Source organism: Crocodylus siamensis, chromosome 12 (genome assembly GCF_052110815.1).
Source record: "Crocodylus siamensis isolate JL-2025a chromosome 12, ASM5211081v1, whole genome shotgun sequence".
Lineage (NCBI taxonomy): Eukaryota > Metazoa > Chordata > Crocodylia > Crocodylidae > Crocodylus > Crocodylus siamensis.
In genome coordinates, this window is record NC_143406.1 from 22,424,843 (window position 1) to 22,442,345 (window position 17,503).

At 39.1% G+C, this 17,503-nt stretch overlaps 1 protein-coding gene across 3 annotated transcripts in view; it reads right to left on the reverse strand.

Annotated features, from left to right (window-relative positions):
* The window catches only part of CREBBP (CREB binding lysine acetyltransferase), a 182,032-nt gene that overhangs the window by 43,371 nt on the left and 121,158 nt on the right, over positions 1–17,503 (reverse strand). For all 3 annotated transcript variants that reach the window (XM_090024768.1, XM_090024767.1, XM_090024766.1), the window contains exons 17-21: positions 13,850–13,968; positions 9,297–9,536; positions 8,394–8,482; positions 2,236–2,316; positions 1,427–1,483 (exon numbers count right to left, since the gene is read on the reverse strand). In XM_090024768.1, the coding sequence (XP_089880894.1) occupies positions 1,427–1,483; positions 2,236–2,316; positions 8,394–8,482; positions 9,297–9,536; positions 13,850–13,968 (586 nt within the window). The remainder of the gene's footprint in view (positions 1–1,426; positions 1,484–2,235; positions 2,317–8,393; positions 8,483–9,296; positions 9,537–13,849; positions 13,969–17,503) is intronic.

A 17,503-nucleotide genomic window follows, 5' to 3' on the forward strand; every position in this document is an offset into this window, starting at 1 on the left:
ACTCTGCCTCTCTCTGCTGGACAGCCCAGCCAGTACTGCCTGGTGCAGGGTTTAAAGTGACTGGGGAAGCCTCTGCTTTCTGCCAACTGGGAGCCTCTGCTCCCGCAGGCTGGGAAACTTGGTCAGTGCTACACAGTGTGGGGTTTAAAATCCTTGGCTGGCCTCCAGCTAGGACAAAATCAACTGTCAGCCAATGGCCACAAGCTAAATTTAACGCACCAGACAAGCTAGCTATAACAAATATTCTACATTACACATGGAATGTTTTTATGGCTCATGCACCATTTTATGGTGCCTTCATTTGGGTGCACATGTAGCACCCTTCCTATTTATGCCTCAGTTAACACACTACTTATGGAATAAATCTAATGTGTAGAGGGAGCCTCAGTAACCACAAAGGTAATTCAATATTTGGAATCAGTACAGTACTCCTATACAGGCAAGGCTGGATTGTGAGGCCTCATGTAACGCAGCATTGTAATGAAACTGAGATGAAATATTAAATAGTATGTTATCCTCCTACTAATTATCACTATGTTCCTTATTTTTCAGCCTCTCACTCCTTCCCATTCTTGGTTACATCCACTCATTTAATGTTATCTGCATTAAAGAGGAAACTCTGCAGGGTCATGGCTAATCCTTTAATACGTATTTGTGTAGTATCTTGTAGAACAGACTCAATCTATTCTTGTAGCTACCTACCATCGTATTGTGAAGGAGGGAATTTTCTGAAGACACAGATACTTCCACAAAAACACTTTCATAGATTCATAGATTGTAAGGGCTGGAAGGGACCTTGCAAGATTGTTGGGTCCAGCCCTTCTGCACTTCTAACACAAAGTTCTTCTAACTTTTCTATTTAGATAGGATAACCTTTAAAAACTGCCCTACCCTGTGCCATTCCTTCTATGTTTTTGTAGTGTAGAAATAGAATCACTTGCTTCTTAGGCTTATTTTCCAATTTTCAGTTTGTGATATAATAGTTCTTATCTATGATAATGACTGCATCTTCCTAAGCTGAGGAGGAACAGAACTTGAAACAGAAAATTAACAGAAGCAGATTGCTACTTTTAAATTCTTGGTTCCCCCACCCCTCACGACCCTAGATATAAGAAAAAGAAAGGAACACAAGTACCAACTAAGAACTCTGGATAAATAATTAGGAATTGCAAAGTATTATTAAAGTACAGGCACAAATTTTCCTAATATGCACCAATGAAACTGAAATTGATATTGAACTTCATGGGCAGGGCTAAAAACAGAGATTGTGTTGCCTATTTAAGGCAGAACTAGGGGAGAGAAGGACAATTTTGTCTGTAACCATTTTTTTCTGGAGTTTTTGCCCCAGAAGCAGGTAACAGTTCTTCAGTGATCGCAAGTCACCTGGTTTGGCAGGGGGTGGAATAAAAGTAGCATTTGTACTTACGGCTCTGGATCTAGCGTGTCATTTTTCTTCTTTTCAAACTGATCCTTAGAGATAGTTCTAGAGAGTTAAAATTAAACTTTAATCAGCTTTCTCTCACAAGGAACTGCATCAGAACTGCAAGCAAGTAGCCAGAACCCCAAATTTTAACAAGAAAACACAAGTTATTTACATTTTGTGGGGAAAGCACCATGGAATTCATTTCCAAGTGAAAAAAATCCAAATTTCTCCTCATTAATGTAACTAGTTTATTTTGCATCTTAAACTAAGACAATATGATTACTACGCAAATTTGCACACACCTAGACACACAACCCAAGATCTAGTACATGTCAAAAAAGTTAGAAAAACTGCATTCAATAAAACAGCTATTTTCAGAAATGTTTGGTCTTGCCCTCAAACTTTCTTGCATCTTATTTCATGTCATGTCTAGTAAATTTAAAAACAAGTGATAGTAGTTTATTAAAGCGAGTGCTTTAAGAGAGCGACAGATCAGAATTTCTAACAGCACTCACAGAAATTATAAGATCAATGAAAAATCATTGCCATTGGTTTATTTTTTTTAATTTTAGAGCCCACTGCTGAAGTCATTAGAACATGGGCAGTTATAAAGGAGTGTGGCAAACTTAAAATATGAAGAGCAAATACTGAAAAACATCAGATAAACACCCATCTGTTATACTAAAAATGTCCTAGTCTCCTGCAGGTTTACCCTAAAAAGCAGTAACCGCTCTGTTTAATGCAACCACATCAAGACAGAACGTATTAAAGTTATTTTAAATGCAGCATTCAGAACAATCAGGTTTACTTACGTTTGAGGCTGTGAAGGGTCATCACCCAGGGTAACATTCTCCCCCTGGATTTCAGTGAAACACTTCTCACAGAAGTGATACCTGTCAGCAAGAAGGCCATATTTGGGTGAACTGGTCCATCATAATACACAGCCACCCAAGCAACGGAGCCACCAACCAGAGCAGGGTAGATCACCACGACGAAAGGGGGGGCGTTGTTGGTTGATTGATGGGTCAGTGTGGACAATGAAAAGGAACAGAGGGGAGGGAAGGGCAGGATTAGAGAACAGGGAAGGGAACAAACAGCACAGACATAAGAGGTAAGACGCAAACACCAAGACAACACAGAGCAGAAAGCCAAGGCAAAGCACAGATTAGCATTCGGTCTCATTTCATACATTACAGGCCATCATTACTAACAAATGATAGGATGTCAAATTCAAAATTTTGAAATGATTTATCAGTAGCTAGTAAGTGCTACATTTGTATATACTTCAAATTTAAGAATTTGGATTTGATTTTCATTAGTTTGAGAAAATGTTGTATGATTTCAGGCTCAAGGATTAATGATTTCTTTTAAAAAGAATACCGATGTAAAAAAGCCTGAAAAACAATGTTCACAGAAAGTAACCATAATCTGAAAAAACCAAAAGAAAATTATGCTAAAAGCATTCAATTATTATTAGTAAAACTTTAAAGGCAGAAATAGCCTTAATACTGAAAAGTATATAAAAATATTAAAGATTCAAATGTTGTTTGGTTTATAAAATTAAATGTGACCAACTGCTCAGCTAACTTTATTTTAATATAAATGAAACCAAATCCATACTCTAGACAAACATTTAACAGAAATGCACTTATGGATCAGAGTTTCCAGCCATTTATATATAAATACAATGTATGTATATATGTGAACAACATTTTATATATTGTACATACATACAATATATTTCAGTAATACATTAAAGATCTGTAATAAAGCTTTACAAATCGAATCTGAAACTAGTTACAATTTTTGGTAACTAGACCAACCGTCAGCCAATCTATGATATACTCAGCAAAAACAATGCTGTGGTTTTGTAAACCAAGTTGAGTAAATTAGAGGTCCACTTCAAAAGATACAATCTGCATTTGAAAAAATCTAATTATGTAAGATTTTTTGTATTTCAGATGAACTGGAACCAAAGTTATCAGGACTTTATATAAAATGATAGCTAAATGTTTGGAAAGGGTATGAATTTAAACATGAACAAAGGTAACAAGTACAGCCACAGCTATAAAATGTAGAATGGCCACACAGGATCATCAAAATAAAAGAGCTGTATGAAGGGTCAAAAGAGTGAGAAAGAATAAGCAGCAATGGCAGCACAGTAAAATGCAGTTTTAGTAATCAAACACTAGAACTATAATCAAGAAAGGTAAGTAATAAAAGGCATCAACCAGGACACAGTGTCACACTGAACCAACAATTTATGGGGATGGAGATTAATGTGATAGTTTGCCCCTTCATTCAAACACACACTTGAAAGCATTTAAAAAACAACTGTAATCCAGGTGACAGCATTCCAGTAATATATTGTCATGGAGATACCAATAGCTATTTCTTATTGTAATATATGGAGCACAATCTTCTTTCTGTGACGGACAATAACTATTATATCACTAGTAAAGAAAGACATCAAATTTTAAGGCACGTGGAAAACAACCTAAATTCAAAGTGAAACAATCTTTGAACAGTGCCCAGAAAGCACTGGATGCGGCTAAGGAGCCATCTGCTACTCCCCAGAACTGGAGCCAGCTCTATGCCACCCACCTCTAACACAGTTTGCAGCAGCTTCAAGACTGGGAACCATGCATGCAGAGGTGGCTGAATGCATTTTTACTAGACAAAAGCTAATTTTTAACTCTAGGTAATATAGCCCATACCAACACGTTAGAATCCTAATGAAGACAAGGCAGTTGCAGTTTTACCCATTCTAGCCAGTTGACATAAACCCTTTCCTTCCTTGTCCTCAAATAGCTGGCACAAGTTAAAACTGCAACTGTCTTATCTTTACACAAGGATAACAAAATAGGTTGGTTAACATGATATAGATTAATTAGAGTTAAATGTATATGTTCTTTCTCTAGTAACAAACAAGGTTTTAGAGCTGCTATATCTAAGCAAAAGGGCCAGAACAGTTCAAATCTTATTAGCTCATGCCTGTAATTAAGCACAAGAACATTTTAGGAGTGAATACTGATATTATTTTTTCCTTTGTAATTAAGAAATTGCTCATTTTAATCCACTATCATCTTTAGCTTAGGGGACTCTATATGCACCTAAAAGATTGAGCAATGAGTATCTGTAAGAGCTCCCCACAGTGAATGTCACTTAAATATTTAAGGTTTTGAACTTTATACCAATAAGTAGTCTTCAGTCAGTCTCTCCAGATAATTAAATCTTAACTCATATTGTCAATGTTATCATTCAATCCTGGAAGGTACTGAGCACTCCTGACCTAATCCAGCAAACCATCCACATTATTTTGTGGGATCAAAACCAAAATACTCAACACCCTAGAAAACTGAACTCCAATTTTCCCAAAGGTTGATCCCTATACATGAAATAATTAAAATGAGAAAAACCAAATACAATGAAAATGAACAACCAAAGCGTTCCAAATATCTATCTATACAAGCATCTCAGAAGACAACATTTATAGATACTTTGTTATTGATATGGAACTGCAAAGGAATGAAACTGGCTTGTAACTTTCAGAGCTTTCTTTGAACTGCACACCCCAGCACATGTGCACACGTATACACACACACACTCTTAAAACTTACAGCAGGCATACAATATTATGGCAACTACAGTCACACAAAAACAAACATGACATGGTTCTTGTAACACTGAAAAAGAAAAGCTTTTCAAATGCAGACTGTTTAGATAGCTGATATCATGTCTGAGTGCTGCAAATTAAGGCAAGTGTTAAAACATTTTTGCAGGCACATATACAAATTCAAAAGTTTTAATTAAAAATAAAAAATACATATGAAGAAAAATGTATATAATTACAAATTGGAATTGATACCACATAGATATGCATCTAAATCCAAAATGTGTTTCAGAAAATTTTTATTTCCTTTAAAAATTCTAGCCGTAACTCATTGATTAAAAAACCAGATGTCCTTACTGAATTATTATTATTTTTATCTTTGTAATTGAAATGCAAGGCTTTATTAATTCCACAATGCTTGAACACTGCGGGGAGACAGGCTTAAAATAGTGGCAGGGGGTTCAGGCAGCAGTGAGGGTAGAGGTAAGGGACATCTGTCTGGCATGTGGCCTGTGGTGGGGAGGGGGGAGAGAAGCAGATGGGTACAACTCCCAGCTGCTTATAAATCGGACAGCTCAGAGGTAGGTTGTGCTTCATCACTTGACCAAAAAAACCTCAACAGTGATTGTGTAGGAATACTGAATGGAGATTCAGCATATTTGGGTTTTACTCACGTTGTTACTGATCTGCTGCGACTACAGTGGCCAAGTCACTTTCCCTTCTTACCTTTTGTTTGCCCTACCTACTACAATTGTTAGTTCTTTCAGCAAGGACCACTCACTGTGAGTTTGTATACCTGCTAGTAAAATGAAGGCAGGGCAGGGTGCTACCTTAGAGATTAATTCAATCAGAAAAACATAAGCTTTCATAGGTAACAGCCTACGTCATCAGATGAGATGTGATGAAGTAGCATTTTAGGAAACAGAAGTAGCATCTGCCAAAGTCAGCTCTTACCTATGAAAGCTTATGCCTTTCTGGATAAATTAGTCTAATGTACCACTCTGAGCTGCCTTCTGCCTGACTTCAGACAAAAACATCCAACTACCTCTCTTTACTACTAAAATAAAATTGAACTACACTACTGAACAAACAAGTCCGGATTTCAGATGACGACATTACAGCCAATGCTCTATCAAACTATATTCTGTAGTAGACTGAATAATCCTGATAATCTCATACATAAGTAGGAAATGTATGTTTTATTATTGTTATCTATTTTTATGACTTTGGTACTGTAAGTTGCCCTGAGTTTTTGGGGGGAGGGCAGCCTCGAAATCAAATACATTATATTAACAACTATCCCCGTTTATTTATTTTAAAATAGAGCCCTCTTTTAAAGGATACTCAACCATCTGAACTGATCTTTCATCTGATACAATCAGTTTAAAATTCTCATGTTAAGAGTTCACATTTAAAAAATAAAAGTTTCGCCTTTCTTAGCAACTGTGGGAACACACACCTACCTAAGTGTGTGTCAATGGAAACCATCACATGTTGAATTTCATGCTTTGTAGGTCTTTTTATTTGTTCCTAAAATTTTAAATAAGATCAGAAGATCCATGACCTATATTTTAGTTATCTCAAATGGAAAGTCCTTAATTATCATTCATGTATAATAACTCAGTCTGAAGAGCAGTGCCCCATCCCCAATCCAACAAGCTACCTCGCCTGAATCACCATCACAAATGAATGACATCTGGAAAAAAGAACACTTTTATCCTTTATTTTAAGCACAGAGTCTATTTTGCCACACAATGAAATCCATAAAGCCTACAAATCACTACTATGTACATTCTGACTTTGCACAAAAGACCTACTATATAATACTACCCAGTGCATCTGATAATAGTGGTAGGCTCTAAAACAGTGAAAAAACATGTTGCAGCACCAGGTTATTACATGGCAGTGCCAGATAGTTAACTAATTAGATAGATGTTACATGTGGCACTACAAAATGTCCTACTAAAAAGAAGTCTCCCTCTGAAAGAAGAATATTATTGGGGCAGATCCACCATTACTGAGATGTTACAGATGGTATGCACATCCATCCATAGTCAAAGTTTGATATGTTAACATAAGCATGCTAAATGCCTGGCTGAGAACAACTTGGGAACAAAAATAAAACATAGTATGGCTCCTCTACTGAGCTATGTTTTAGCTGCGTTGAATACTAGAGCATTATATTTCAATATGATTTTCATAATGCAGAGTCTTGAGAGACTGTGCAAGTGTCAACTGTCCAACCCTATTTATTACATAATTAAAGTTAGAAGGCAGTCTGCAGTACACCTCGGAGCTGGCAAGGTTCAGGCTTTGCTAAATCTCTACTAGGAAGACATTTAATGCTGGGACTTGAAACACTTGTTCCCTTTTCTGGAGTCCTAGTGAGTTTAGGTTTAAAAAACTTTTCTTTTTTAAAGTGACAACTCACTTTCGTCATTAATAATGTTACTCAATATAGCACTGATGGATCAAGAAGTAATTGGAAGTTAAATTTTAATTGCAACAGATGAGGAAAATCAGAAATGTGCTAGGCAGTGTATTATTCAAGTGCTTTAATGAATCCTACACTTTGTTTAATAAATGGATACCAACAGAGATTAAATCACATGTTTTCCCTTATTTTAATTGGAGACTACCTTTTTAATTCCAAATTTCCATGGAGCTTTTATAGAAAGCAAAACTTACAACACACTTAAAGGAAAAAAAATTATGAATGACATTTGCAGTTGCTTACAGTAGCCATTCAGCTAACCTTCATTTTGTTTACACTGAAAACTTTTTCAAAGTAAGTTCAAGCCCATATTTCATTTTAAGATTTTGCTTTTCATGTCCTAACTTGGTGCAACATTTTCAAAATACCCCAATGCAATCGGACTGATTTACATGAGGTCATTTACTTTCCAATGTAAATCTTTAAGATGATCTCTCAGCACTCTTTATTTTTTATATATCTTTTTATTATTTATTTTTCAAATGCCACCTACAATTCTAAGATGCACCTGCACATTTATAATTCTTTCAATGCAAGAGGAAAGCTTCCTAAGCTCTTTTTTGTTATAAAATAAGGAATACTAACAAATTATATGGAAAATATGAACTGCTGGGGCAGTGCAGAGCCTCTAAACTGACAAATATCTATATCTTTATAGTAAGATATAATGTAAAAAACAAAGTTGTCTACAAAATGTGGGTTGGGGATACATAAGGATAAACAGTCTTATTTTCTCTTGACTGGGCAGAGAAAAAGAAAACAAGGTTAAACATTCTCCTTAATAACAATTACATTGCAAACAGATGAACTCTGGCATTCACTGCATTTCATTTCCTGGATAAAGCAGAAATGTTTTGACTTACCTATTCTGGTAACTGTAGTAGGCAGCATCGCGGGGAATAGTACACAGCTGCTTACCATAGCAGCACAAGGTCTGTGGAGAAAACTCATACTGCAAAATAAAGGAGAAAGAAACCTTAACAATATGACTGTATTAACGATGGCGTGTCTGAACAGAGCTAGGGAGTGGTGCCATGAAAACACTCCTTTTCCACTTCCTCTCTGTATGCTCATGCTGCATGCCAAAAAATGAATAGCTACTGTTGAAGATTGGCTGGGCATATTCAATGTTACTTTTATTAGCACTCTTGAGACAGAGTGGTGCAGCACTTATCCAGACATATGCCAAAAAACTAACAACATAATTTTTTTATACTTGGCAAGAATGGAGTGGTAGAGTGGGTGGGGCATGTTTTGAGAGTAACCTTCCCCAGCAACACTTGACATGGTGTAGATATGCCCAGAAATGACAACAGAATGAATCTGATATCAAGTATGCTGTAATCACAACCCTGCCTTCTGCCTGGCTTCAGACTAACATGGCTAGCTACCTCTCCACCCTGATACAAATTTAGCTGGATACAGACAGACCCTCCACTGGTATAGGTCCCTTGATTTCAAATGCAGCCATGCTGACTGACACTAGCCAGGGATCCAGCCCTGTATCTATATTACAAATTGGAAGATACAGTGATTCAGTAAAATAGCATGACATTTCAGTAAACTTTAAGTTTAAAATATCATCAGTGATAAAAATCTGACTAGCAATCTTTGGTGATTCTCCAATTTCCTAGTGTGCTCTTGTGAAAATCAAAATTTTAGCTACTGCAACCAGGAATTTAACTTATCCTAATAAAGTCTAGAAGGACACTTTTTGCTTAGTCAAATTAAATAGCCTTTCCTACAATGAAACCTGAAATATATACCTTTCGTCCACAACAGTATCCAAGCGACTGCATAACTGGGTCAATTTCTTGTTCAAAGACCTCTGCAAGTTTAGTGCAAAATTTGTAAACCCTGGAAGTCTTGCGATTATAAAGCCAGGCATTGTTAAACATAAGCCAGACATCATCCACGTATTGCCAGGGCTCTTGGTACTGCCCAGTATCCAATTTACGTTTAATAGTAGAAAGGTCCATGGGATTCTTCACAATGTCAAAATAATCCTTCAAAATAAATGAATAAAAAATAATTTTAAAAAAGCTATTACATTTACAGCAACACTCTGGTTCACACAATTTTGAATGTGAGCAAACAGAAATTTATGCATGACCATAAAAATATGGTCTGAGTGGGGTTTACTCTTGTACAGGGCAACTCTTGGCATAACAGTACACTGCACCCAAAAATGGGTATTTGGGCAACATTTAAAATAATGCAAAAATAACTTAACTCTCACTTTAAGTCTTTGGGACTTGGCTAAATGATTTACCATCCCCATTTGACATCCCTGAGGAAAATCTGAAAGGGGCAAAAGTGCCTTGAGGTTAAAGGTAAAAGTTTCATGGTGATCTTATCTTTAAAAGTTGGTTTTCAAAGGAGATGCTTCAAAGAGTTCAAGAGTGTAAAACAAGTCCAGAAAGTCTGTTTTTGCTTAAATTACACAAATTCTTAAAACACATCAAAGAAAGTGTTTAGAAAACCAAAATTATAAAGATCTAGACAAACATATCATAAAGCTATTAGCTTTATGTGGGTCTTGAACTACTAGGAACTACGTTCTTCTAAAACAGTATTCCTTTCTGATTTTGACTCCTGGTTTTCTTCCATTCCTCTCAATTTCCTACACTCATCTTCAGTGACTTGGATCTCCACGGTGATGACCCATCAACCACCTGTAGCTACACATCCGCTTGCCCTCACACCTCTTCATTCAAACTGCAGACCTGTTCAGTAGGGCTGTGCGAAACGGCACTGTTCCGTTTCAATGGTTTGATAGAACAGTGTTTTGTCTCAAATTTCATTTAGAGTGCAAACAGCTGTTCTGTTCCGTTGAAACAAAGTCTGTTTCCAGTTGCTCTAGGGATGGGAAGTCAGCCCAGCTGGGCTGCTTCTCTGTCCTCTGCGCTAGATTGCGTCAGGGGCGGCAGGGCTGGGCTGCCTCACCACCTCCAGCGCGATCTAGCGCGGGGACGGGAAAGTAGCCCAGCAGGACTGACTTCCCATCCCCAGCCTATGGTCGACCAGTCTCGTTTTGTTGTCTCGAGGTTATTTCGACGGCCTTTGTTTTATTTCAATTTTGCTGTTTCAACTTTGAAATTGGTCGAAACAGTGTTGAAACGAAACGGCTGGAAAAATTTCGCACAGCCCTACTGTTCAGTTCTCCCACTCACCAAAACGGCTACCATTTCAACATGGTCTTTATTTTATTAGGCACTATTTTCCACTTCTCTGTTACTAAGTATTCCACCAACCATGTGGTCTCTTTTAGTCCCACCCAACTTGGTCTTTATCTGGTTTCCAGTCATCTAACATGGGAGACTTGTAAGCTCTCAACCCCCTCCCTTCCTGCTCCGTCTTCCCTTTACTTGCTGAACCTATTTTCTAAGTCATACACACTTGATCCTCTCTACAAGTTCTATTCACTCTGCTTGCCTTCTTCCTTCTTAGACCCAACATCATCCCCAACATTTCCTTATTGTGCTCCTGTACTCGACTTCATGGAACATCTCTGGCAGAAATCCTATAAGCAGGGTGACATCCTCACCACAAGCACATTCCCTCTTCCTTGATTTCTGTCATTTTCCTGACCTCCTCCCCACCCTAACTAAATGCAGCAACTACAGTTCCAGCCACCTTTGACTCACCCCTTCAAATGTGCTCTTTCCGCATCTACTTTTCTCTCTACATAGGACCTTAACCAATTCCTTTCAAGAGAAAGTTGACCTTTCCTCCTTCTCAGAGCTTGCCTTCCCCCTTTCCTTTCCCTCCCCCATTTCAGAAACTTAAATTTGTTTTTTTTAAACCCTATCCACCTACACAGTGACCTCATTCAACCTTATGATTTCCTCCACATTGCCCACTTATTCCCTCCTTATCTTTAACTCTTTCTGGCTTTCCCCTCATGAAAAGCATGCTTTATTCTCCCCTATCTTGACTTACCCATGTCCCACTGGCCCCTAGAATCACTGCTACATCTCTCATCTTTATGGACATGGAATATGCTGTCTACAATTGTAATTTGCAGTTCATCCCTTTCTATTCCACCCTAGAGATGCTCCAGCCCTGCTTGTGCCACTTTCACTCAACTGAAACTACTCTCAAAGTCTCTGATCTCCTTAGAGCAGGGGTGTTCAACCCCCAGCCCATGGGCTAGATTCAACCCCTAGAGCATTGTCATCTAGTCCATGGTGCTCCCCACAGACCTGAAGATTTGGTGGTGGGGGAGCAGTGGCTGTTCCCTTGCTGCTAAAACTCTGGACTCAGAGGGAGCTCTATAGCCTGGACAGTGTAGCCCTGTGCACTATACTGGGTGTGCAGGGTGGCACAAAGACAAATCCTGGACTGTAGGTCCCAATCTCAGCATGCAGGTCTAGATGGGGGTAGCACAGTACCACTAATTTCACCTGCAGGGCCTAAAGGTTAAGCACCACTGCTTTAGAATAAAATCTAAAGGTATTTCAATGTCCCTGATATGCCTGCTGACACACCAAACAGTGGTGTTCTTGAAATATGGCCTTTCCTTGGTTTCCATGGCACTGTCCTCTCCTTGCTTTCCCACCTCTCTAATGGTTTTTCTGTGGATCTCTGGGGGCTTCTTGTTTATTATTTCTCTCATTTAGTTGGGTTCCACAGGAATTTGTTCTTGACTTCTATCTATTTTCCCTCTATGTCAATTTTAGTCCCATATTCATCCACCACACCTCCATGCCAGCAGCTTACAGGTCGATTTCTTAATGTTTAAGTGTCTCCTTCTATTCAAACAAAGCCTTTGCCTTTCTCTCTGACAATGTATGGCTGTCTACCCATATGTAGTTCAAATTCAACATGGTTAAAACAAAGTTCTGAATCTACCCTGTCAAGTTCTCACTCCTATCCCCTTTCTCACTCACTGTGTAAACAAACATTGCCTGTCACTTACTCTTTTAATCTAGTTACTATCTTTGATTCTGACCTCAGTAGATACTCACATTCATGTTAAGCCTAAGTCTTGCCAATTCTTTATCATATTTACATTAAGGTTTAGCCATTTACATACTGCTAGAAACTCTTGGTCCAGTCTCTAATCATCTTTCATCTCAACTGTATTGCCTCGAAAATAAGCTGCTTGTTCTCAAAGCCCTTTGTAATCGATCCCTAAACTACCTTTCAATTCTCATTCCTACTGAAATGGAACCAATGTTCTCTGCATATTTAAACTTTGAAAAGGAGAACTTTTATTCTGTATTATTATATATTGTTCTTTCTTGTTTGGGAAGGGCTTCCAAAAGATCAAAGCTACCACATCATTCTCCTTAAAATTCTTCTTTGCCAAGAGGCCTTAAAAAAAAAAAAACACAAACCAAAAAACACCCTTCAACAGTTAGACATGGATGTGGCAACATCACTACCTACCATGCTGACCAGTACTTTTTTTTTTAAATATCCTTATACTCTCATTCTGACTCTATATATCTGTTGCCTCACCATTTAACACCTAGGTTTGTAATATATTTTGTTTTCTGTTGTGGAAAGTCCCCAAAACAATAAGGCCCTAGATTTTGACTGGAGGTCCAGTCAGTAGCCAATACAAAATAATACCAAGAACAATAAATGATGACAAAATCTTTAAGGGAAAAAAGTGTTTTAAAATGGAAACCAAGTCTTCAGTAAAGAAGCAACCTATACAGGTTTCCCTCACTTTATGCTGTACATGCATTCCTGGAAAACAGTGCATAACTTGAATTCACATAAAGGGAACCCACTTTACAATGTAACAAATAGGGATACGTTCCAAGACTGACTGTACTGACCCCCAGACCCACTTCTACCACTTTTACAAAACAATTTTGGTACTCACCAACAGCAGACAGTACACACAAGCACAAGGTAGTGGTGAATGTTACCAAAATGGGGATGGCAACTACAGAGACACATTGCAGATGAGCAAGGAGCACAAATCCACACAGCAGAATATATTTTGGTGCTTGTCACTCCCACAATGCACCGCACAAAGCAGCTGACTGCGTGCTTCCACCCCACTGATCACCAATTCACTGAAGAGTGAATTTACCTTGCATAAAATGAATTTTTGGTATAAAAAAGGGTCACCGCATAAGAACGAATGGACACATAAAGCAAGGGAAACCTGTACTACATTCTGGTTCAGTTACAACTGAAAGTGAGAAAGTTTTACAATGTGCAAAGCAGAGGTACCCAGAAGCATTATGCTGAAGAAACAAGCATAAAAATGTGAAGTAAAACAAACTAGCCCAAATAAATGTAAGATTTTGCATATCTTGCTGTACATGCTACAAAAACATCTGTCATTCTAACTCACTGGAATTCCTAGGAGTTGGGGGTCCACAGGCTGTCTGAAAGGTAGGGACTCAGGGTCCTGCCTGTACAATGCTTCAAGGGTAGGCATGAGAGCCTGGCGCAGTTCCTCGGGTTTGAAGACTTGTGGGGGGGGGAAGAAGGAAAAAAAAATACACAGACACTGTTACACAAAAGAAATCCCCTCAGATATTAAAACTATTCTGTTGTGTGTGTGTATATATTATGTATATATATAAAAATCACACACACACACACACACACTAGGATAGTAGTGGTTACCAGTTTTTTGGTCTCTGAACAACTAGGTTCATTAATGTTAATGTGAACGCTTTGTTCTGCTCTGCATATTGTCACATTTACTCCCATCTTCTCTTTCCTGAAACTGTGTCAGATGTATTATGTATAAATATAAGATCTAATAAATATATTGGTTTTATGAACAGAAACTAATAATCTTACCCTGTGAAGGGATAAAATGATGAACAATAACGTTTTTTCCCCCCAAAGAGAAAAATAAGCTAAATGCGATTCTTTCTTCCTCTTTATCATATATAACTGTCTTACCCGTTACAGAATTTATTAGAACAAGGAAAGCTGCAGGCAATGACCAATGATCCACAGAGAACTGTATGCTTAAGACAGGTTTTTATTATATTAAATGTCACAGGAGTTTTCTGGACACAACATGGAAGTGCTAGTCTGATGGGCTATACATAATTTGGAATGTTAATACTCCCAGATTTATACACAACCCACAGTTTCAGCCATTGAACATAAAAGTGTAAATCTGACTTTACATTTCTCTCTCTCTCCCACAGATGGGAAAACAAGGCAGTATTTTTCTGCAAAGTTAATTAGGGGAGCTTTTTGTACATCCCAGGCATATCATACTGTTTCCTTTGGGGAAACAGAGTTTTGACAAAAAGGAGAGGACTATTTCCTGAACACAGTGAAAAAGGTAAAAGTGAATGGACAAAACAGCTCATTTAAAGATCTGCACAGCTGAGGCCAGACTTTCAGTTCAGAGATTAAATACAAAGTTCTGTTAAGGCATTCAAATCAATATGGAATCTTAATAGGATTACTCTGCATAATCTCCTTACTCATGCTAACTGTTTTCGCTCCTCATTAAATTTAACAACAGGTGGGAAGAGTAGGAATTAGACTCTTTGTCCACAATCAGCACACTGCATATTACTGAAGTATGCCTGTACTGAGGTTGACTTTCAAACCAAAAAAAGAGGAAAGATACCCAATTCTTTGTTCACTTGCACTTTATTTGGTTATTTTGCACACAACTGTTCAATACATTACCATTCTGATTTTGTACCTGTTAGCATCTTTACACTGATGTATATGATTACACACAAAAATGGGGCTGAAAAATGGGATCACTCTCTTATAGAGCAGTGGTCTCCAAAGTGGGGTGCACAAGACGACCCATTGGGGTACAGGAAGAAAATATTAGAACTTCTATTTATATTAATTTTTATCTCATCCTTTGTTAATTTCTATTTTTTGTGTATGTTTTATAATGTACATATTAGTAGAGTAGTACATGTATATCATTTATAAATAAATACATATACATATATTGGGGGGGTGTGCTCAAAAATGTTTTACTGATAGGGGTGTGCGATCAAAAAAGTTTGGAGACCACTGTTACAGAGAACTGAGAATTTGGCTTTACATTTTCAGCTCTGCATCATAGACTGTAGTTTCCTTTATAATTCAGGCATAACAGACTTCAAACTTTGTGACAAAGAACAAAGACTGTTATTCTGCATTTTTGTACAGTGCCTGGCACAATGGCTTAAGCCTTTGGGCACAACCACAAAAAGTAATACAAATGCAAATATTGTAATTTGGTAGATTGCCTTCTTAAGGATTGGAATACATTTCTAACAGCAGAATGGAGCAACATTTCTTGATTACTGCCAATCTAATACTAATGGAATGCATCAATATCAGAATATTTTATGGTGAAGTGGAATCTTGAGTATGTGATTGCTTGGGGTGGGGAAAAAGAAAGAAGGATTACTGGACACCAAAGATGGGGGGAGGGGTTCTACTAATGAGAGAATCTATTCCACAGTGTCTTTCTGGACTTCATGGAATAATAACTGAATGTCTATAATGACAGAGAATGCCAAAAGCATGCTACCCTTTTCCAGATGTAAGGACATAGGGAGACAGGCTATCCCCAAATGCTGTCTCCCAAGCTTGGCCACAAGAGCTCTTCTGTGCCCTTGCTTCAGCTTCTTTGAACTTCAGAGCACGCAAGATTTAATTGAGAAGCTGGGTTCAGGATAAGTGAACCCTAGATTTTAGGAACTCCTTTGTTTTTGTAGTCTTTACCTGGTTACATTATAAACAAATTTCTTCTCTGACAACTGTAACGATTTACAGGTTTCCCTCACTTTATGTGGTACACGCATTCCCGGAGAACGTACATAAAGTAAGCCCACTTTATAATGTAACAAATAGGGATAGGTTCCCATGGCCGTGAGGGAGGCTGGGTCTAGGGAAGGTGCAGGGAGAGGGGTGCTGCTCCCAGGGATACACAAGGGAACACAGCAGAGGGAACTGGCAGTGGGTGTGGGGTGGTGGGGGGTACAGCTCTTGCTGCAGCAGGGGCTGGATTGAGTGGGAACAAGCAGAGCTCCGGGGGGGCATGGCGCAGCTTATCTGCACTCACCTCAGCCCCTGCTGCAGCAGCCCCGAGAGCAGCTGGCACAGAGGGAACGGTTGGTGGGTGTGGAGGGGTGGTAGGTGCCTCTTGCTGCTCTGTGCCCCGACAGGGCTGCGCTGGGCTCTTCCTGGGGGCACGTACCCCCAAGATCTGTGCATGGGATGACAGCAGGCTGCTGCCAGCCACTCCTGGGGCCACTGTAGCAGGGTCTGGGGTGAGTGTGGACAAGCTGCACTGTGATGTGCCAACCGGGGCTCCGCTTGTTCACATTCACCCCAATCCCTGTTGCAGTGGCCCTGGGAGCAGCCGACACCAGCTGCCTGCACCATAGCATGGCGCAGCCCAGGAGCTGGGGTGAGGGGGGTCAGGTGGAGCCCAGGCACAGGGGGACAAGGTGGAACATGGTGCAGCCTAGCAACTGCAGGCAGCTGGCACCAGCTGCTCCCAGGTCTGCTACAGCAGGGGCTGGGCTAAGTGGGGTCCCAACCCCACGGGCCCTTTCTCCTCCCCCCATAGACTTGCCTGCTTGGACAAAAATGCTCATTGCATAAAAGTGAATTTGCATATACAGAACCTGCATAAATTGAGGGAAACCTGTACAAGAAAAGTTTCCACCCTTCCAAACATCTGGAAGCTATTAAGGGTTTAAATCTAGTAATGTATGCTCCATTATCTCAGCCAAAACTGTACTTGCCTGCTGCACCTGTCTTACATAAATGTGTAACAGGGGACCTTGCCTTGTCACTGAGTGAAAAATTGAAGGCTGCACCTTTAAGCCAAGCTCCTGAGAAGCAGGAAGAGGCAGGCTGTGGGCTATTTAATAAGCCCTGCACCAAAGGCAGAAGGGGCAGTCTGACCCAGGCAGAGCTGGAGGAAGAAGCTCTCTGGTGGGAACAGAACAAAGCACTGTTGGGAACTAGAGACTGACTGTGCTAACTGAAGGAGTTCCCTGTGCATGAAGCT